This window comes from Pseudorca crassidens, chromosome 11, assembly GCF_039906515.1.
Source record: "Pseudorca crassidens isolate mPseCra1 chromosome 11, mPseCra1.hap1, whole genome shotgun sequence".
Classification (NCBI taxonomy): Eukaryota; Metazoa; Chordata; class Mammalia; order Artiodactyla; family Delphinidae; genus Pseudorca; species Pseudorca crassidens.
In genome coordinates, this window is record NC_090306.1 from 98,037,646 (window position 1) to 98,058,432 (window position 20,787).

At 59.1% G+C, this 20,787-nt stretch overlaps 2 protein-coding genes across 14 annotated transcripts in view; one reads left to right on the top strand and one right to left on the bottom strand.

Annotated features, from left to right (window-relative positions):
• The first annotated feature begins 1,416 nt into the window (after nucleotides 1-1,416).
• Nucleotides 1,417-12,406, top strand: SGSM3 (small G protein signaling modulator 3). 5 transcript variants are annotated; one of them, XM_067698186.1, is made up of 21 exons: nucleotides 1,417-2,580; nucleotides 3,101-3,186; nucleotides 3,632-3,698; nucleotides 5,728-5,924; nucleotides 5,998-6,105; nucleotides 6,777-7,019; nucleotides 7,241-7,436; nucleotides 7,799-7,944; nucleotides 8,193-8,417; nucleotides 8,760-8,814; nucleotides 8,963-9,090; nucleotides 9,197-9,352; nucleotides 9,493-9,547; nucleotides 9,735-9,784; nucleotides 9,960-10,112; nucleotides 10,254-10,324; nucleotides 10,472-10,520; nucleotides 10,597-10,682; nucleotides 11,395-11,517; nucleotides 11,605-11,665; nucleotides 11,873-12,406. In XM_067698186.1, exons 1-21 carry the CDS (start codon nucleotides 2,574-2,576, stop codon nucleotides 11,951-11,953), a joined length of 2,343 nt encoding a protein of 780 aa, XP_067554287.1. In that variant the 5' UTR covers nucleotides 1,417-2,573; the 3' UTR covers nucleotides 11,954-12,406. The 5 variants fall into 5 exon arrangements, with proteins under 5 accessions (XP_067554287.1, XP_067554288.1, XP_067554289.1 ...); XM_067698187.1 differs by having other exon boundaries at nucleotides 6,873-7,019; XM_067698188.1 differs by having other exon boundaries at nucleotides 6,876-7,019.
• The window catches only part of MRTFA (myocardin related transcription factor A), a 210,600-nt gene continuing 194,141 nt past the window's right edge, over nucleotides 4,329-20,787 (bottom strand). For 6 of the 9 annotated variants that reach the window (XM_067698176.1, XM_067698179.1, XM_067698177.1 and 3 more), the window contains 7 exons: nucleotides 20,492-20,745; nucleotides 20,098-20,269; nucleotides 17,858-19,078; nucleotides 17,340-17,435; nucleotides 16,792-16,944; nucleotides 16,424-16,484; nucleotides 4,329-14,104 (listed from right to left, as the gene is read on the bottom strand). In XM_067698176.1, the coding sequence (XP_067554277.1) occupies nucleotides 13,605-14,104; nucleotides 16,424-16,484; nucleotides 16,792-16,944; nucleotides 17,340-17,435; nucleotides 17,858-19,078; nucleotides 20,098-20,269; nucleotides 20,492-20,745 (2,457 nt within the window). In that variant the 3' untranslated portion in view covers nucleotides 4,329-13,604. The remainder of the gene's footprint in view (nucleotides 14,105-16,423; nucleotides 16,485-16,791; nucleotides 16,945-17,339; nucleotides 17,436-17,857; nucleotides 19,079-20,097; nucleotides 20,270-20,491; nucleotides 20,746-20,787) is intronic. The other 3 variants (XM_067698181.1, XM_067698180.1, XM_067698182.1) reach the window with 3 other exon arrangements.

The following is a 20,787-nucleotide window of genomic DNA, read 5'->3' on the forward strand; positions in this document are numbered from 1 at the left end:
TCTAGGCCTAGGTGAATATGATACCAAAACCTAGAAGGCAACTTGCCCTAAAATATTTCACCCACATCTCCATTGTTACCTTCCATTTATGTTACCTTCCTTTCATTTCACAGTTAGAAGTAAAAGGCTTCATATTCAGAAAAAGGCTGAGAAAGCCACCCCTCAAACTGCACTTCTGTTGAAGCTCGAGTGGGTGATAATAGGCTCTTGCCTGTTCTAATAGGAGCAGGCTAGAAATAGGAACTCAGAGGGAGCCCAAGTGCTGACGCATCAGTTGATGGCTTATTTAATTTTTTTAAATTGAGATATAATTCACATGCTACAAAGTTCGCTATTTTTAAAGTGTATAATTCAGTGGTTTGAGTATTTCATACTGTTGTGTAACTATCACCACTCTCCAATTCCAGAACACGTTTCATCTCTGCAAATAGAAACCCTGTACCCATTAGCAGTCACTGTGCCTTCCCCTGTCCTCCAGCCCTTGGCAGTCACTAATCTACTTTCTGTGTCTAGGGGTTTGCCTCTTCTGGACATTTCATTTAAATAGAGTCATACAATATTCATCCTCTTGTGACTGGCATCTTTAACTGAGCATAATATTCTTAAGGTTCACCTGTGTTATTAGCACTTCATTCCATTTTAAAGCTGAATAATATTCCATTGTATGGATGTTCTATGCATTTCCTATATCCCTTCATCAGTTCTTGGACATATGGGTTGTTTCTGCTTTTTTGGTTATGATGAGTAACTCTGCTGTGAACATCCAAGTACGAGTTTCTGTGTGGACTCTTGCTTTCATTTCTTGTGGGTAAATAACTAGGAGCAGAATTCCTGGGTCATGTGGTAACCCTGTGTTTCACCTTTTGAGGAGCTGTCAGTACTTTCCACAGCAGCCCACCATTTTACGTTCCCACCAGTAGAGTATGAGGCTTCCAATTTCACCACATCCTCACCAACACTAACTGTTGTCTTTTTTTTTTGATGTTGAAGATAAGTTTTAATGGCAGGTGCCTGCTGCTGTAGGACAGACAGGAGCTGTGTGCCTAAGTGTAGTCATCCCACATGGCCAAACACTGCTCTTAAGACTTTTGTCTCCAGGGACTTCCCTGGTGGCGCAGTGGTTAAGACTGCCTACCAATGCAGGGGACACGGGTTCGAGCCCTGGTCTGGGAAGATTCCACATGTCATGGAGCAACTAAGCCTGTGCGCCACAACTACTGAGCCTGCGCTCTAGAGCCCGCGAGCCACAACTACTGAGCCCATGTGCCACAACTACTGAAGCCCGCGTGCCTAGAGCCCGTGCTCTGCAACAAGAGAAGCCACTGCAATGAGAAGCCCGCGCACTGCAACAAAGAAAGAGTAGCCCCCGCTCACCACAACTAGAGAAAAGCCCGTGGGCAGCAACGAAGACACAATGCAGCCAAAAATAAATAAAATAAAATATTTAAAAAAAAAAAGACTTTTGTCTCCAGTATGCCATCCTCGTGGGTGTGAAGTGGAATCTCATTGTGGTTTTGCTGTGCATTTCCCTGATGACTAATGATGTCGGGCATCTTTTTACCTGCTCATTGGCCATTTACGTCTCTTCTTTGGAGAAATGTCTATTTAAATCTTATGCCCATTTTTATTTATTTCTTGTTAATATTTATTTATTTATTTTGGCTGCTCTGGATCTTAGTTGTGGCACGTGAGACCTTTTAGCTGTGGCATGAGGACTTCTTAGTTGTGGCATGCGGGGTGTAGTTCCCTGACCAGGGATCAAACCCGGGCCCCCTGCATTGGGAGTGTGGGGTCTTAACCACTGGAGCACCAGGGAAGTCCCCTTATGCCCATTTTTAAATTGCGCTGTTTGTCATTTCAATTGTTGAGTCATTTTTTAAGAGGACAAAAAAAGTAGGGAGGCAGGGGTTAAACAGTGACGTGAGAAACTTAGATGGCAATTTCCTAGTTTCCCAGCTGTGAGGTGCTGGAAGGTGTGGTCGAGCAGACTGGTGGATGAAGTGGAAACGTCAGTGTCGGGTGAGTGGAGGTACGGACTCAGAAGTGTTGTACCTAAGTGATTCCTCAAAAATCCTGGCTCAGGAACCTATTCGTGGAAGTTTTGGTGGTGGCTGGTTTTTGTTTTCTTTTTTAAGAAACATTTGCCTGAGTACAGAGCATCAGGAAGTCTGTCTGTGTGATCCTCTCCTTCCTTAGTAGTATGGGAACTGAGCAGACCCTCCTCTTGGCTCACAGAGCTGTTGGAGAACAATAGTTTTGTAGCTTCTTCAAAGTGTATGCTCTCGGATGAAATGTTCAGAATAGGAGGCTTTTTCTTTCAAGTGTGACTTTTCCTTCCCTGTCAAACAGTGGCCAGGATTTACCTCCCCACCACCTCTGGGCCAGCAAATCAGAGTTGGGTAGAAAGGACTCCCAGGAGAGGGGCTGCGTTAAATGACTTTCCTCTTTGCACTCCTACCAGGGCAAATGCTTCTGGACCAGATGAAGCTTGAGGAGCCTTCCAGCTGTAAGATATTAGGATAGGAAACTCCCTAGTCTGGATCTACAGAAGACTTGCCTGTCCTCTCCACACAATGTCAGGTGGGAGGCAGGGGCCTGGCTTGGACATGGGGCGACAGGCTCTCCAGGGGGAAGGGGGTCTTATCCAGGAGGACACCCCGGTGGGAGGGAAGCAGGCTTGTTTTCCACGGACCTTCGAGGGTCACGTGGACCGCCCAGGTAATGGAGGAAGGAGGAAGTCTTCTGATGGGCATCTGGGAGAGCTACTGCAACTCTCTTCTCAGTTTTCCTGAATCCCTGTCCTCTCCTTCCAGCCTGAAAATCCTCACTCACAGGTGGAGGGAGAGGCAAGGAGATGAAGTCAGGTTATGTCTTGTAACACACTGCTGGCTTCCTTTTCCTTCCTCCAGAAAGTTGCACTTTGCTAGGTTTCTCCCCTCCCCCATCCATCTCACTCCAGATGGTCCAGTCCTTTAATGCTGGCACTCTGGGGGGTGGGACGGTGGGGAGAAGAAGGGAGAGGGGGTGTCTCAACTTGAATTTTCCCCCTGAATGCTCTGCATTTTCTTCATCTCCTATTCCTGGTCCTTTTTGGTTTTAGGAAGCCACATACCTTCTGCCAGTGGCCCCTTCTCAGCCCTGACTCCTAGCATGTGGCCCCAGGAGATCCTGGCCAAGTACACACAGGTACAGCAGTCAGCCAGTGGGCGCCAGTGGCTCTGCTCCCACGCTGGGGCACCCAAGGGGACCCACCGCCCGCTGCAGGCATCCTGGGAGGGGGGCCACTCCCCCGTATTCACACAGGGTCAGAAGCCCCCATCAGAGACAGTATCTTAGCTCCACGTTCCCTGTGAATCGGACATTAGGTTGGGGAACAAGTATGGCACTCTGCTCTCAGTATTACGGGGACACAGAAATACATAAAACGTGTTTCTTGCCTTGATTTTATCTTCGACCTCTGAGGAAAACAAGGAAAACTCTGGGAGAATTCAAGAGGGTCGTGGCCCCCGGAGCTGAGTGATGACCACAGAAGCTTCAGGGAACGGTGGCCTTTGGTCTGAGTCAGGGAGGCTAGGAGGCATGGCAGCAGCGCACACAGCCCCAGGCTGACTCTTCCTACTCCTGGATCTAGAAGGAAGAGGCAGTGGAGCAACCAGAGTTCTGCTATGATGAGTTCGGCTTCCGCGTGGACAAGGAAGGTGAGATAGCCCCTCGGGTGTAATCTCTCCACTGTCCTTGGGGAGGACCAGCTCCAGTGACTGATTACACTGCTGTGGCCTCGGGCTCTAGATGTTCTACCCAGATGTTCCAGAATCAGGGACAGAGCCATATCCGACGGTGATGCTGTTAGAAGTATCTGGAATCCTTTGGGTTTTTTTTTTTGCCACGTTGTGCAGCTTGCGGGATCTTAGTTCCCCGACCAGGGATTGAACCCACGCCCTTGGCAGTGAGAGCACTGACTCCTAACCACTGGACCGCCAGGGAATTCCCTGGGTTTTTTTTTTAAGATTAATTTTATTGATCTTCATATGATAATAAAAGCAATAATGTTCATTATAGAGAATTTTAAATGTACATCAAGATATAAAGATTAAAACAAATTAACCCATTATCCTACAACCTGAAGATAACTGCTGACATTTCTGTGTATTTTTTCCCTGGCTTTGTGTGTATCCATATGTAACTTTTCATAACTAAGATGATATCATATACATGTTTTTATATTGCTCTTATATCTCTTAACATTATTCCATGAGCATTTTTTCTGTCTGTTAAGACCTCTTTAAAGCATGTTTTTCAGTGGCTGTGTACTATCCCTGTAATTACAATGGATTTGTCATTTTTTTGTTGTTTTTTAAAAAATTTATTTTTGGCTGCATTGGGTCTTCGTTGCTGTACGAGGGCTTCTCATTGCAGTGGCTTCTCTTGTTGCAGAGCACGGGCTCGAGGTGCGCGGGCTTCAGTAGTTGTGGCACACGGGCTTAGTTACTCCACGACATGTGGGATCTTCCTAGACCAGGGTTCGAACCCATGTCCCCTGCATTGGCAGGTGGATTCTTAATCACTGCGCCACCAGGGAAGTCACTGTTGTCATATTTTTATAACCACTCTTCTGTAAGTGGGCCCCTAGGCCATTTCCATTATTTTCTACTGTAAATACACCTGCTGTTGCCGAGTGGGCTGCTGGAAAGCTGTCTGCCAGAACCCAGGGTAGCCTGTCACCAACCAGACGTTAACTGACTGAGACCATTCACCTTCAGGTCACTCATACTCCCAGTTCTGATGAGTCTTCCTTGTTCTCTAGTTTGCAGGCAGACATTCAGAAGGTAAAAGCTGGGCCTGAGAGGAGCACAGGGAACTTTCTAGTATGATGGAAGTATTCTGTGTCTTGATGGGGACAGCGTTTAGACTGTCAGTGCTTAGACATTTGTTTATTGATACTCAACAAGGTGTACACTTAAAGTTTGTGCACTTTATGTGAATTCACTGAAGGTGAAGTTTCAGAAAGTGGAGGCCAAGGGCATGGCTTTAGGATGAGTAAGGATGAGGCTCTGTGGGGCGGCCCTGCCCCACTGTGCATCCCCAGTGCCTCAAACAGGTGGTCTTGGCCTCGTGAGTTCCCAGGCAGTAAACAAACAAACAAATGTATGCTGGGGGCAAGAAGAGGCTGGGAGAGGAGGGGAGGTGGGGGACGTTTGAACAGAGACTGGGAGGAAGTGAGGCAGTGAGTGTGGCCAGGAAGGAGAATAACAGGTGCAGAGGCCCTGAGGCGAGTGGATTTGTGGGAAAGAGCTGGGGTGGAGGGAGCAGGGCGCGAGGAGGTGGGGTCGGGTGCTTTGTCTGCGTGACAGGCTCTGAGCTGTGACAGGGCTGTGAGCAGCCTCTAGGGAGGCAGGGCAGGACTAGGCGGCCGCTGAGGAGGCTGTCGCTCTAACCCAGACGAGAGATGGCAGCTTGGACTAGGGCCGTAGTCGGAGGGGCGAGAGGGCCGAGGTTCTGCCTGTGCTCTGAAGCGGGGGAGCCTGAGCACCTAGTGGGGGGGGGGCCTCGCGGATCTGGTTTGGGGGTGAAAGCGAAGAGTTCGCGCTGGCTGTTCGGGGTGCCACGGGAGATGGTTGGAAAGGTGGCCCTGGCTTTTGGCGGTGAGATCCGGGCGGCGGACCCAGAGCCCAGTCCTCTGCTCTCGGGGCACAGGCGGCGGGGGTCGCTCTCCCTCCTCCCTCACAGGCACAGACGGCGCCCCCCGCCCAGGCCAGCTGCTGGAGGACCCCCCCCAGAGACTGCGCTGGCAGGCCCACCTGGAGTTCACCCACAACCACGACGTGGGAGACCTCACCTGGGACAAGATTGCCATCTCCCTGCCCCGCTCAGAGAAGCTCCGCTCCCTGGTGCTGGCCGGGGTGCCGCACAGCATGAGGCCGCAGGTGAGGCGGGGCCCACGGGGGCCACGGGCTTCAGGGGCCCCCTGGGGACTGAGCGCCGTGCTCCCCCCATCAGCTGTGGATGCGGCTCTCCGGGGCCCTGCAGAAGAAGAGGAACTCCGAGCTGTCCTACCGAGAGATCGTGAAGGACAGCGCCAACGATGAGACCGTTGCTGCCAAGCAGGTGGGGCCCTGTTTAGGGGGGCGGGGGGTCAGGGGGAGGCCCTTCAAGGGGGCCTGGAAGAGCTCGGCAGCCGTGAGGCAGCCCTGGGCAGTCCTTGCACCTACAGACATGTGCCTGGAGCCAGCCAGTTTCCTCCTGGTCCCTCTGTGGTGGGTGTGGGGGGAGGGATTGTCAAAAAGGCCACCGGACCGGTGCACATTAGGATCCCCTGGAGATTTTTTTTTAATGTTTTATTTATTTATTTTGGCTGTGTCGGGACTTTGTTACAGCACATGGGATCTTTCGTTGTGGCACGCGGGCTTTTCTCTAGTTGGGGCCTGCGGGCTGAGTTGCCCTGCGGCACGTAGGATCTTAGTTCCCCGAACAGGGATTGAACCTGCGTCCCCTGAATTACAAGGCGGATTCTTAACCACTGGACCACCAGGGAAGTCCCTCCCCTGGAGATTTTAAATACAGGTTTCCAGGCTTCATTCCAGAGATTCTCATTCCACAGCTGTGGCTTGAGGCCCAGGAATCTGTAATTTTATGTTAGAGGCTCCCCCGTGGATCACGTGGCACCAGCTGCACACCAGCTGGGCTCTAATCCTGAAGGGAGGAGGGTGACTTTAACCCGGAGCCTGAGGAATCTCTATTCCTGGGAGAGAAGCCAACCTGAGGTTTGCCCCACACAGGGGCCCCCGGCCTCCTTCCAGGGGGTCTCGGTGTCAGGGGTGCAGAGGCTGTGCGCCTGCTCTGCGCCTCACAGGCTCTTGTGGGCGGGCTGCCAGCAGATTGAGAAGGACTTGCTCCGCACCATGCCCAGCAATGCCTGCTTCGCCCACGTGAGCAGCGTGGGTGTACCCCGCCTGCGCAGGGTGCTCCGAGCGCTGGCCTGGCTCTACCCGGAGATCGGCTACTGCCAGGGCACGGGCATGGTGAGCACAGCCCGGGACGGGGGCAGTGGGCCTGTAGGAGGGGGTGGGGGTGGGTTCCCAAGCAGGGAGGGGTTCCAAGCCTGAGGCCGGCATGCGGTCTGTGGTGTGACACCCCACTCCCCAGAGGCCGCCTTGTTCTAACTGGTCACCCCCGAGGGGGTGCCTCTTCTAATTTGCATGGACACCTGGGCAGAGGCCCCTTACCCCCCTGCCCCGGCCAGGTGGCTGCCTGCCTCCTGCTGTTCCTGGAGGAGGAGGACGCCTTCTGGATGATGTGCGCCATCATCGAGGACCTGCTCCCCGCCTCCTACTTCAGCACCACCCTGCTGGGCGTCCAGACCGACCAGCGGCTCCTGCGCCACCTCATCGTCCAGTACCTGCCTCGGCTGGACAGGCTGCTCCAGGAGCATGACATCGGTAAGGGCCCGAGCCCACCGCTGCTCTGGGGTCAAGGGGTCCCGAGCTCTGGCTCAGGTGCTGCAGATCTGAGGCCTCAGGACCCAGCTGAGGACGGGGCAGTGCTGGCAGCTCAGGAAGAGGAAAGGAGCTCTTCTGACGACGGCCACTCATGCTGCTGCCTTCGTTGCTCTCTTGTTCTCCGATGGTCCCTGACGCCCCGCCTCCTCTCTGCCGTGGAGCAAGCATGGCCTCTTGCTGCTTTGGGAGATTTGCTCCATCTCCTCCACGGCTTGCGTGCCTGGGGGATGCCCCTCTTCTCTGGCTGTTCCGCACCGGCCGTCCCTGGTGCCAGCTTCAGGGCCTCTGGTTTGTGTCCACAGAGCTGTCCCTCATCACACTGCACTGGTTCCTCACGGCCTTCGCCAGCGTGGTGCACATCAGGCTGCTGCTGCGCCTCTGGGACCTGTTTTTCTACGAGGGCTCCCTGGTGCTGTTCCAGGCCACGCTGGGCATGTTGTGCCTCAAGGTGAAGGCCGGGGCCCCGGGTGCCAGATGCAGCTGTCCTGGCAGCCGCCTCGGGGTCTGCCCGCCCTCCACCTCTGCTCCAGTCCGGGCCTCAGTGTCCTGTGGCCTGAGCCCTGGCCCCTCTGGAGATGCCCCGGGGAGGAGGGAGGTCTCCCTCCTGGGGCAGGGCCTTCGTGTGCTCAGCTGGACCATCCAGGGAAGTCACACATGCCACCCAGGCAGTGACAGCGCCCCCCTCGCATGGCCCAGGAGGAGGAGCTGATCCAGTCGGAGAATTCGGCCTCCATCTTCAACACGCTGTCGGACATACCGTCGCAGATGGAGGACGCGGACCTGCTGCTGGGGGAGGCCATGCGGCTGGCGGGCTCCCTCACTGACGTGGCCGTGGAGAGCCAGCGCCGCAAGCACCTGGCCTACCTCCTAGCCGACCAGGGCCAGCTCCTGGGCGCCAGCCCCACCGCCAGCCTCTCTCAGGTGGGCCCATGAGGGAGGAGGCCCCAGCTCACCGCCGTCCCCTCCAGCTCAGCACCCAGGGCCCAGCCTGGCCAGACCACAGCTGTGCAGGGACCCGCCACCTTGTCCTTGGCGCGTCTCTGCTGGGACCCGCCTGGACAGACCCAGATTTGAACTGACGATATGTTTCTGAGCCTCAGAGCCGGCCTCAGAGGCCATGTCAGAGGAGGCGGCACGAGTGAGATGCCGGCGGGGCCTCTGCACGGAAGGGCTCTGCTCACTGTCCCCAGTGCTGGGGCGCCATCCACTTGGCTGGGCGCCGGGTGCCTGGGGCCACCGCCGACCTGATTCCCCCGCCTGCAGGTTGTCCGCCGCAGGACCCAGCGGAGGAAGTCTGGCATCACGTCGCTGCTCTTTGGTGAGAACTCTGCACGGGTGGCCAAGCGCTGGGCTGGGCTCCGAGAGCGGGGCGTCTGGCCTCACACCCCGTGTGGACTCTGCGCTTCCTTGGAGTCGGGACAGGGCCGGGCTGGGCCATGGCCACCATTGCTCTCTGGGCCTCACAGGGGAGGACGACCTGGAGGCGCTCAAGGCCAAGAACATCAAGCAGACAGAGCTGGTGGCCGACCTCCGGGAAGCCATCCTGCGCGTGGCACGCCACTTCCAGTGCACAGACCCCAAGAACTGCAGTGTGGTGAGCCTCAGGTCCTGGGCTGTGCACCCAGCTCAAGTAGGGGCCCTAGCCCTGTTCCGAGCGCCCCCTCGCGGTGGGCTTTTCTGCCCCCCCCCCCCCCACCCAGGAGCTGAGCCCGGACTACAGCATGGAGAGCCACCAGAGGGACCACGAGAACTACGTGGCATGCTTGCGCGGCCACCCACGCCGGGCCAAGGCCCTACTGGACTTCGAGCGCCACGATGATGACGAGCTGGGCTTCCGCAAGAACGACATCATTACGGTGAGCGGGGAGCGGACGCCTTCGTCCCCGCCAGCCCCGAGGCCACGGGCGGGTTGGCCGAGCCCTCACGTGGCCAGAGCTTCCAGCCAAGGATGAAGTCAGGCAACTGGAGCTGTGTTTCCCGCCCTTTTCCTCCACAGATCATCTCCCAGAAGGACGAGCACTGCTGGGTGGGGGAGCTGAATGGCCTGAGAGGTGAGGCCTCCGTCTGCTCCTGTGTTGCGCTGGGCAAGGGGAAGGCGGGCCTGGCTGGGAAGCTGCAGCGGGACACTGGGTTTGCTCAGACAGCGGCATCCGTTGCTCCCGTGTGTCCTCAGCCCCATTGTGAGGAGCATCAGGACACCAGGCCGCCTGCTCCTCACGGGCCCTGCTTCTCCCACAGGCTGGTTTCCAGCAAAGTTCGTGGAAGTCCTGGATGAGCGGAGCAAGGAGGTGAGGAGGGTACGCTCGAGGCAGGCCCGTCCCCGGAGCCGCTGCTGCCTCTGCCCCGTGAGGCCTGCACCCTCATTGCAGGGCCTGCGTCCCGAGTGCGTGTGGCTTGTGGCAGTGGCTGTGAGGACAGGGAGGGGCTGGCTGGGGTGTCTCAGACCCCGTCCTCCACCCTCAGTACTCCATCGCGGGGGACGATTCTGTGACAGAGGGGGTCACGGACCTCGTGCGAGGGACCCTCTGCCCAGCCCTGAAGGCCCTGTTTGAACACGGACTGAAGAAGCCTTCCCTGCTTGGGGGCGCCTGCCACCCCTGGCTGTTCATCGAGGAGGTGAGAGTCCTTTTCCCTGAGCCCCTGTGCCCTGCGGAGCTGGTGGCAGGAGCTGGTGGGGTGGTGACCTGAACTCAGTTGGGCTCTGTGGCTTTGACCTGGTACCTACCCCGTTGCCCGATGCTCACCCTGCCCCCCCAGGCGGCGGGCCGGGAGGTTGAGAGAGACTTCGACTCGGTGTATTCGCGCCTAGTGCTGTGTAAGACGTACAGGTAACCCTGCCCTGGCCTCGGTGTCCTCCTGGCAGGGTCATCCTCCTGGTAGGGTCACCCGGCAGCCTGGGGCTGGGGGTGGAGGAGGGAGAGGGAGCGGTCCGAGCCCACCAGGGCAGCACTGGCAGCTTTGGTCCCCCCGTTCAGGTTGGATGAAGATGGCAAAGTCCTGACCCCAGAGGAGCTGCTCTACCGGGTAAGCAGGGCGGTGGGCGGGACAGGCCTTAAGGGTTGGGAGCTGGGGACACCTGAGTGACAGCTGTGCCCTCCAGGCCGTGCAGTCCGTTAACGTGACCCATGACGCTGCACACGCACAAATGGACGTCAAGCTCCGCTCCCTCATCTGCGTGGGGCTCAAGTGAGTGTCTGCACCGCTGCTGAGTGGGGGCCGCGGGGGGGCCTGAGCTGGGCAGACGGAGGTGGAAGACGGCCAGGGTGGCTCCCGAAGCCCTTCTTCCAGCGTGAGACCAGCCAGTGCTTGGGGCGGGGGGCTGGCGCTCGGGTTTTGGGGAGCACAGATTTCAGCAAGGTGAGCAGTGAAGGCTTACCAGGGATGCGGCTGCAAACTAGGGAGGGGCGCCTGCCGGAGGGGTTGCAGGCTTGTGCGAGGCTCGGACCTTGGCCAGGCTGAGCGCGGTGTTTCTGCACTTGCCACGCGGCAGAGGGGCAGCCTCCAGGCTGCTCTGACCTGGAGAGGCGGGGCAGGGGTCCCCGAGACCTGCTCGGAACATGCCGTGGGCCCACCGGCCAGCGAGCGTGCATGTCGCTCCCTGGCCGACCGGCGGGACTGAGGCCCCAGGGCCCGGGGTGGCGGTGGCCGAATCTCACACAGGACGGAGGGGAGTGGGGGCCACAGGGACCTTGGGCCCCTGGGCACATCTCCCCATGTGGAGAAGCCAGAGTAGCTGAAAGGGAAGGAGGCGGGGTCACCTGCATAGGCCACCAAGCGGAGGGAGGTTGGGGGTGCGGACGGAGGGGTCCTGGAGCGGGGTGTGGCCCAGTGCGGTGGGTGCGAGAGGGCAGGACCCTCTGCCTGGAGCCGCCCCCGACCCCGCCCTGCCTGTGGCCAGTGAGCAGGTCCTGCACCTGTGGCTGGAGGTGCTCTGCTCCAGCCTGCCCACCGTGGAGAAGTGGTACCAGCCCTGGTCCTTCCTGCGCAGCCCCGGCTGGGTCCAGATCAAGTGCGAGCTGAGGTGAGGAGGCCCCGCCCCGGGGGTGGGCCGAGGGGCGGGCCGAGCCCCCTGCGGCCGCTGACGGCCTCCCTCTCCCTCCGCCTCCAGGGTCCTTTGCTGCTTTGCCTTTAGCCTCTCCCAAGACTGGGAACTTTCTGCCAAGAGAGAGGTGGGTGGTCGGGTCCTGCCTTCCCCAGGAGGGATGGCGGGTGGGGCAGTGTGGGTGTTCGTGCTGGTGGGTCCCCCCCGGATGCGTGGGTGCTGAGGCAAGGCCTCGTGGGGGCCCCAGTGCCAGTGTCTCCTGTGAGGACCACTCTGGCCCCTTGGGCCCTGTGGTGTGCCCTGCAGCCGTGACAGGAGGGCTGTTCCTGTGCAGGAGGAGAAGCAGCCCCTGAAGGAGGGCGTCCAGGACATGCTGGTGAAGCACCACCTTTTCAGCTGGGACATAGACGGGTGATGCTCTTCCTCCAGGGACCCCGTCACACCCAGGCCTCCCCAGACCCCTTGGCTACCAAGCCCCTTCCTCAAGCAAGAAGAGAACAGCCTGGCGCTGGCCAGCCTCGGGGCCACCCCAAGCTGCAAGGTCGAGGGGAGGACACACTCGGGAGCTCTGGCTGGGCACCGTGGTAGGGAGTCCGGGGACACCGCCCTGGGTGCTAGAGTGTTGGTGGAGGGCAGCAGGTGGCAGGAGCAGAAGGTGGGGGCCCGGCTCAGCCTGTTACTCTCAGCACCCCAGGGAGGGCTCTGCCCTGCCAGGGTCTTTACCAGAGGCCCCAGGCTTGCTGTGCTGAACAAAGACCTTGGGAGGTGGAGCGCCACCTCTGTTCTGTCAGGTTTTGCTCAGGAGGAGGGTGGGGAGGCTGAAGGCTCCCCCGCCTCTTTTTGACAAATAAACTGTCTTTGAGACGCACCTCTCCCACCTTCTGTCTAGCCAGCTGCGCGTGGTCCCGAATGCACAGCCAGGGATGGGAGGTGGTCTCACGGGGAGGTGCAGTCAGGGTCACAGTGCGGCACCCCCCTCTTCCCTTCCATGGATTGACCCCCCCCCCTCCATTCCATGGAGATGGACTAACAGGCGGGGTTTTTGTTTTTATTTTAAAAAGTTCACACAGCTTTCCCACCTCTGTCCCAGAACTGGTTCTGGTGACTCCGTCCCTGATCCCCTGTGAATGACAACGACCAGAAGGCCAGAAGGGAGGCCAGGCCCCAGGGCAGGAGGAGGCCATAGCTTGCGGGCCACCTCTGGCTCCACTGCTGTCCCAGGGCCGTGGTGGCTGCAGTGAGGCAGCAGGAGGGAATGTGGGCAGGGGGCCAGGAAGCACCTCTGCCCTCGTGGCACTGATAAGGAGCAGGAAGCAGGACAGGTGCGGCACAGGCTGTGACGAGGCGTCTATACGTGTCAGATACAAGTGATGGGTGGGGCCAGGGTAAGCTGTGTTCAGCCCCGGGAGCGGTGGCTTCAGGCCCTTCCGTGTGCACAGAGTAGAACCGGGGGTGGGGGGCTGCATTCACCTCCCACCCGCCCCCCAAGATATATGTGTATATATGTATGGCGATATATAATATAGAGGTATATACACCTGTACAGAAAACGTTTGCCACCAACCACTAAATGGTTACACTACACCAAGACGCTAAAATGGCAGGGAGCCCCCCTCCCGGGAAGCCTGGGTCGGTGGTGTTGGCATCACGAGGGTGGTGAGGTAGAGGCCCAGCCAGTTCCTTCCCTTGCAGGGAAGGGGAAGAGAAGGAAGGACATGCACCCCTTGCCCTGCCTCAGCCTCGCCTCCTGAGCAAACTGCAGCAGACAGGTGCACCCCGACCTCACAAAAGGAGGTCACATAGAAGCCCCTGGCCCATCCAGGCCTCCGAAACCCCAGGGTGGGACCCAGAGCTGCTTCTTGGAAGCTCTTCTCCTTGGTGAGTCAGAGCCAGGTGTGGGGACACCCTCCTCTGGCCTCCCACGGAGGGGAAAGCAGGGCCTGTGATTGTCAGGACTCAAGACCACGTGGAGAGGCTGCATCAGGCAGGAGAGCGCTGAGCTCCCTTGAGTTCCCGAGGTCTCCGACTTTCCAGCCCTCCCAGCCCCCGGCTCTGCAGCCCCAGAGCTACAAGCAGGAATCCCAGTGTAGCTGCAAGTCGTGGCCGTCGAGGAAGTCCGTGGAGAAGAGGCTGGGGGCTGTGGTGCTTGGGGCCAGGCTGAGCACTGGCCCACCCGACGACAGCTCCAGCCAGTCCATGCCGTCCAGGTGGCCGTCGGCCAGGTCCAGGCCCACACCACTGGGCTCAGGCGCAAAGTGCAATTCCGAAGTGTCCATGGGGGAGGGGGGGTGGTCCAGGATGGCAGAGCTGCTCAGCATCTGGCTGTGAAGGTCGTCGATGAGGGAGAGGGGCTCTGGCCCCTCGTGCCCGCCGGTCAGCAGGGGCAGCCCTGTGCTGCTCTCCAGGAAGTCCTCCAGGCGCCCAGGGAGGGCCGGCGAGCCGGATGGAGGGGGGACAGCCTGAGGGAGTTCGGCGGACGGTGACGGCTGTGCGGCCAGGGGTGACCCGCAGGCTGCTCTCGGGGGAGACTTCTCTTTCCCTGGCTCCTTGAAATCCGCTGAGATCTCTGCCAATCAAGAAAGTGAATGGGTGTCTGAAACCAGCCTGACGATGACCTGCAGTTGGGACCCCGCCTTACACCACATACAAAAAATAACTCAAAATGGGTCAAAGATCTAAATTTAGGAGCCAAAACTACAAAACTCTTAGAAGGGAACATCTTCATGACACTGGATTTAATGATTTCTTAGTTATAACACCAAAGGCACAGGCAATGGAAGAAAAAATAAACTGGACTACATAACAATTTAAAACTTCTGCACATCAAAGGTCACTATCAAGACTGAAAAGACTGCACAACAACTATACTTCAAAAAAATTAAGTAAGATAACCCATGGAATGGGAGAAGAAATCTGCAAACTATCTGATAAATGATATCCAGAATAAAGAACTCCTAGAACTCAACAAAATCCAACTGAAAAATGGACAAGACTCTCCAACAGATGATGTTCAAGTGGCCTATAAGCTCGTGAAAAGATGCTCGACGTTATTAGTCATTAGGGAAATGCAAGTCAAAACCACAGTGAGATATGTGACTTCACAACTACAGGGCTGGCTATTTTCAAAAAACTTTCTTGAAAATAAGTGTTGGTGAGGATGTGGAGCAACTGGAACGCTTGTGTGTTGCTGGTATGAATGAAGATGGCACAGCTGTGTGAAAAACAGTTCTGTGGTTCCTCAAGAATTAAAATACAGAATATGACCATATGATCTAGCAATTCCACTTCTGGGTATGCACCCCAAAGAACTGAAAACAGATTCAAACAGATACCAGTGTTCATACAGCATTACAATAGCCAAAAGGTAGCAACAACCCAAATGTCCAGTGGATGAAGGGCTGAACATCAATGTGGTACATACACACGATGGAATACTTTTCAGCCACAAAAAGGAAGGAAATTCTGATACAAGCTACAACACGGAAGAACCTTGAGGATGTTACGCTAAGTGAAGCCAGCCAGAAACAAAAGCACAAATAGTGTATGATTCCACTTAGAGAAGGTATCTAGAATAATCAATTCACAGACAGGAAGGAGAAGAGAGGTTATGGGGGGGCAGGGGGGATGGAGGAATGGGGAATTAGTGTATAAACGCCTGACCAGCTGTCTCCCACAGCCCCAGCCTCTTCAACCCGCTTCAAGCAGGCTCTGGCCATGGCCCCCCTGCAGCACCCTGGCTGAGGTCACCAGCTGCCACCACAACACAGCCCGGGACCAGATCTCGGTCCTCCTCTTCCCTGACCGCCCATCAGCAGCCCACGGCCTCAGGACGTCACCCTCTCAAGGGCGCACTCCCACCCTCCACCCGCTGCTCAGCTTCACTGGCTTGCGCCCCTGCCTCCACCTCGCCCTCTCTGCTCGCCCTGCCTCACTGCTCCAAACGCCCCCCCCCCCGACGCCAACAACTCCCTAACTCCTGACTCAGCCCAGACCTTGCCTGGGCTGGCCATGTGGCCCTCCACTCAGCTGTCTAGGGACTGAGGCTGTGACCGACGCAGTCCCCACACCCCCGGCGCTCATGCTGCTGCACCCAGTAACTCCCCACACCCTCGGCCTCATCCTTGGCTGCCCTGGGGTCCCCTCGCCACACACTTAAGCCGTGAGGAAACCATACTGGCACTGTCTCCAAGATACACCCAGATTCCAGCTCTTCTGCGCTTCGCCGCTGCCTCCCGGCCCACACACCCCGCTCGCGCCTGGACCATCGTGCCTGCCTCCCTGCTCCTGCCCTTCCATCAGGGCAACCCTTCCCTCAAAGCTGTGCCGTGGCTTCCAGCGTCACCCAGAGCCCATGGGCTTCCGCCCAGCGCCCACCCCCCCGCCCCACCCCCGGGTGCCCATCAGCCCTGCAGGCTCAGGAGCTCCCTGTGGACGCCTGTGGCTAAACTGCACCTGCCCGGCGAGGCTGACCCTGACACCCCTCGCACCTGCGACCCTTCCTGTCCCGGCTTTTCCTAATACCTGTCTGACATATACGATAATTTACTTATTTCATTCACCGTTCATCTCCCAACGCTGGGCTATACGCCCCACCGAGGCAAACGTCTCTCTTGCTCACTGCTACGCCCTGGGCTGCGGGCACGGCGCCGGCCACGCAGCAGGTCAGGGTGAGGCAAATGTGTGTCAAGGATGGCACCCCAGGGAGTCCCTGCCCAGGCCTTGGAGAAGGGACGCGTCTCACACGTTACCGCATCCAAAGCACCAGGCCTGCCGGGCATCGTGTTCAAGAACGAAACCAAACCCAATAACCAACCAGCCTAGGAATGGAGACAACCTGTGAAGAAAGGAGGAGGTCGGGGAGCAGAGCGGTGGGTCTGGACTTTACCTCCACTCTGAATCAGAATGTCAAACAGGTCATCCATCTGCTGGCTTGAGGAACCATTCTCCTGTGGCACAAAAATAAGAAAATGAAATGGAAGTCTAGAACAAGAGGCCCCCCAGCCTGGCTCAGGGCACAGACCCTACCTTGTGGCCCTGAGCCAGCAGCCAGGCCCACAGAGCCGGGTGGCCTGTGCTCAGACTCCCCGAGCCCACACTCACTCCTGCCCGACGGCTTCTCTCCAAGGCCTCTCTGACCTGCGAGGCTGGCTCCTGCCTGCCCCACCCTCCAGCCAGGCCCGGGGGACTGTGGGAACCCAGCCCAGCCGCCAAGGCGGCCGCCCACCCAGTGAGGCCCCGGTCCACCCTCTTTACCTGCTGTCTGGGCTGCTGGCTCACAGCTTCCTCATAGCCAGGCGGCTCCTTCTTCGGCAGAGAAGTGGGGGGCCCAAAAAGGGGCTGTGGCGGGTGCTCCAGGTCCCTCTGAGCTGGGGGGCCAGGGGCTGGAGAGCCAGGCTGGGACAAGAGCTAGACAGGAGAAAGGGAGGGAACCAGTGGCTGGGGCGAGGGCAACAGCCCAGGGCCTACACGCTCCAGGTAAGGCGGGCAGCTCTGCCACCTGCACTGGCTCTCGGAGAGCTTTCGTGGAAGCCCCCGGGGAAGAAGGGACGTGGGATGGAGGAGGCCCTGACCACTGACCCTACAGAGGGTGACTGGCTCCTTAGGGCTTGGTACAAGCCACACGGGGCAGAGGCGGGGGGGGGGGGTGTCTCTGGGCTAATTTCCCCTCTCCTCCCTGGAGTTTCTGCCTGAGGATGCTCAGGGGCCTGTGTCCCTTCCTGAGTACCCGAGTCCTGTCACTGCCGCCCCGAGCCCCAGCTCGGCAGGGCTGAGAGGCCACACAAAGCCTAGAGCAGCCTCACCTGTGGGCCAGGCTGAGTGAAGGGTCTGGGCTGCGAGGGTGGCAGCAGCAGGGAGCCAGCTGCCAATGTCACCTTGGTGGGGGACAGCTGGCCTCTCTGAGGGGAAGGAGAGGAGTGGAGCTCGCATCAGGCCCAGCCTGGCGGCCCTCAGTCTATCCCAGGATGGGCTTCCCCGACCCTCCCCTGGGCCTGTCCCACCCCACGGAGCAGAGGCAGTAGTGGCCTGGCCCGGGCCGGGCACAGAAGGGTTCTGACGCCAACCGCCAGAGCAGTGGGCAGGCCCTCGTGGCCCCACCCTCAAGGCTGGGGGCCTCACACAGGTGCCTCAACCTTTTCAAGTCTGAGCACCTTCCTGGGTGACACTGGGATGGCGATCCCTAGTTTCGGAGGGTTGAAGGGAAGATTAAAGGAAGCGAGCATAACCTGCCCGGCCACGGGGGAACCTGGTGAACAGGGCACTGTCACGAAGAGTGCCTGCACGCCCTCCTGGGGCTCCTGCCCCTCCCACACCCAGGTACCTGCTGGGGGCTCCCGCTGGCCAGGCCAGGGCTGTCTGCATTCTTATTGGTCACGGTGAGGACAAGGTGGGTCCCTGTGGAGTCAGTGAGGAGCGTGGGAGGTGTGACCCCCTTGATGAGGCTGGGGCCCTGTGGGCCCAGAAGCAGCTGCGGGGCCGGGGCTGGTTCAGGCTCAGGCAGCACAGCTTCCTGCTTCACCACCACGGCCGGGGGCACCAGGGTACAAGTGTCTACATGGTGGGCAGCGGGGCCCGCGAGGCTGGGGCCGAAGGGGCGATCAGGGCCCGGGGCCTGCCTGCTCAGCTGGCAGCTGGCAAGGCTGCTTTCCTGCTTCACTGCAGCACCAAGCGTGACCAGGGCCGGGGCTGGTTCAGGCTCGGGCAGCACGGCTTCCTGCTTCACCACCACGGCCGGGGGCCCTAGGGTACCAGTGTCTACATGGGGGGCAGCGGGGCCCGCGAGGCTGGGGCCGAAGGGGCAATCGGGGCCCGGGGGCTGCCTGCTCAGCTGGCAGCTGGCAAGGCTGCTTTCCTGCTTCACTGCGGCACCAAGCGTGACCAAGGCCGGGGCAAGGGCTGGCGTGGGCTGCTGGGCCCGCTTCTCCTGCTCCAGCTGCAGCCTGAGCCACTCCACCAGCTGCTGCTTCTGCCGGAGCATGCGGGTCAGCTCCTCGATCTGCTTGTCCTTTTCCTGCAGCATCTGGTCCTTGTCACGCCCCTCCAGCTCTGCCCGCATCCCAGGGCTGAGACAGCAGGACCCAGCGCGGGGGCCCTCCTCCTTCACAAGGATCTGCAGCGGCGAGGTCTGCAGGGTGAGCTGGGTCACTGGCGATGTCACCATCTCGCCAAAAGTGTCCCCGGGCGTGGAGTTCTCGTCGCCTGTGCTGAGCAGTGAACGCTCTGAGGGGGTGGGAGACACAGGGGGCGTGGAGCCCGTGCTGCCAAACTTCACCACTCCATTGCTGGTCACCGTGGCCACCACCACCTCAGCCGGGGCCAGGCCCGCTGCCACCAGGGTGGGCCCCGTGCTTAGCCGAGCGGCGGGGAAGGCTACCACCACCTCGCCAGCCTTGGGCAGGATGGAGGCAGCGGCGGGGCCCTTGGGTGCTCCAGTGGCGGGACTGATTTGCTCCTGGTAGGCGCGCAGGCGCTCAATCAGGTCTGTCTTGGTGCCCGAGACGGGCAGTGACCGCAACTTCAGCTCCTGCTTCAGCTCTGCCACCTGCAACGGGGTGGAGAGTCCAGGCAGTCCTCCTCTGTCTGGACCCCACTGGCCACTTCAGATGTATCAACCACCTGACCCTCCCACAGCCCTGGGGGGCGAGACGTGCCTCTGCCAGGCTGGCCCCCTCCTCCTCGCCGTCCTCACACCGGGGGCATGGTGCCTTGTGCTCGATAAATACTTGATTGGATTTTACAGATGAGAAAACGGAGCTCATGAAAGTGAAATAACTTCTTCAGGATCACACAGCTGGTGATGGGCAGAGCTAGGGGTTAGAGCCGGGTCTGAGGGACTCTGAGGCCTGTGTCCAGCTCCCCGCAAAAGGGCTGCACCTTGCTAGGATCCCTGTCATGACTGAGGAGGGAGCAGACTGGTTCAGAGGACAAACTCTCCAGGGAGAATGTGATCCACTCCCCTTTCTGATCAGGGCAAAGAAAACAGGCCAGGCCTGGGGCGTCTCCCGCCCTTCAAAGCCCAGGGCACGAGTGTAGCCTGTGGCCCAAGTGTGGGCTGCTCTCTCCCAGGCCAACACAGCACTTGTAGAGCAGATTCAGGACAGTAGCCGGCCGCATGGAAAGGGTGGGTGCTGTAGTGGAGCCCTGAGTGTGAACCCTGGCTGTACTGCCGGCCGGACCCATGACCTCAGGCAAAACTCTCTATCCCTCGACGCCTCTGCTTGCTCATCCTTAAGCCGGGGTAACACTCCCCGTTTCTCACACTGCACTGTAGAGGCTGAGGAAAACGAGAGGTGTACAAGTGCTCCGTAAGCCCTGCGGCCCTTGACAGATACTGGCTGGCGTCGTTAATGACGATGACCACGATGACAAGGCTAATGCCACGGATGACCAGGGCCTCAGAGCAGGTTCCAGGTGCCTCTGCTGGAGCTCTGCTCTGCCTCCTGCAGCCGTGGTCCTGGGCCAGCCGCCTCCCCTGCCTGAGACCGAGCACCTGACCGCCCCCACGAGAGGCCAGGCTGGCGACGGCACAAGGCCTCCAGGGGGAAGCATGCAACCACTTACCTTCATGTCGTCCAGGTTGGCAGGCAGGGCCCCAGGCTTGCCAGTCAACGAGGTGCTGTTCTGACGTACCAGCCCACTGGGCCCAGGGGCGCCCGAGCCGGAGCTGCTGCTGGTAGCGGAAAGGCTGCGCGTCAGGGGGGCCCCACCGCTTCCCAGAGCCTCCCCTGCTGGCCTGAGAGGAAGAAAGGACAGGAATGAGCCCCTGCCAGGTCTCGCCCTAGGCCTCTGCGGGCCGGGTGGAGAGGAGCAAGGGGCAAGGGCCCCGCCCACAGAGCACTCCCGCAGGACCAGGACCAAAGGGTCCTTCATGTCAGGGCTGCCCGCATCTGGCCGTCCGGTGCCTGTGGGCGGGGGGTGGGGGTGGGGGCGCGTGGCGGGGGCAGGCCGGGCCTACTTGGGCGGGGCGGGCAGGATGGTCTGGTAGTTGTAGTGCTGCTGCTGCTGCTGATTGAGGATCTGGAGCTGCAGGAAGAGCTGCTGCTGCTGCAGGATCCTGGCGTAGGAGGAGTCCATGGGGGGCGCCCCCTTGTCCTGCTTCTGGTCCGGGGGGATGTACTGGTGATACTTGAGCTTCTTCACCTTCGGCTTCAGCTCCTTGGCCTTCTTGCTGCGCTGCGACTTCTCACTGGCAGACTTGGGTTGGCTTTGCTGCGGGCACAGGAGACACAGAGGGCGCTGTCAGGGGCAGCC

What these genes read in the sequence shown, in the direction of transcription:
- SGSM3 (XM_067698186.1), top strand. An exon ending in GTGCTGTGTAAGACGTACAG is followed by an intron (nt 10,325 to 10,471) that starts GTAACCCTGCCC and finishes CCCCCCGTTCAG; the next exon opens with GTTGGATGAAGATGGCAAAG. An exon ending in CAGAGGAGCTGCTCTACCGG is followed by an intron (nt 10,521 to 10,596) that starts GTAAGCAGGGCG and finishes TGTGCCCTCCAG; the next exon opens with GCCGTGCAGTCCGTTAACGT.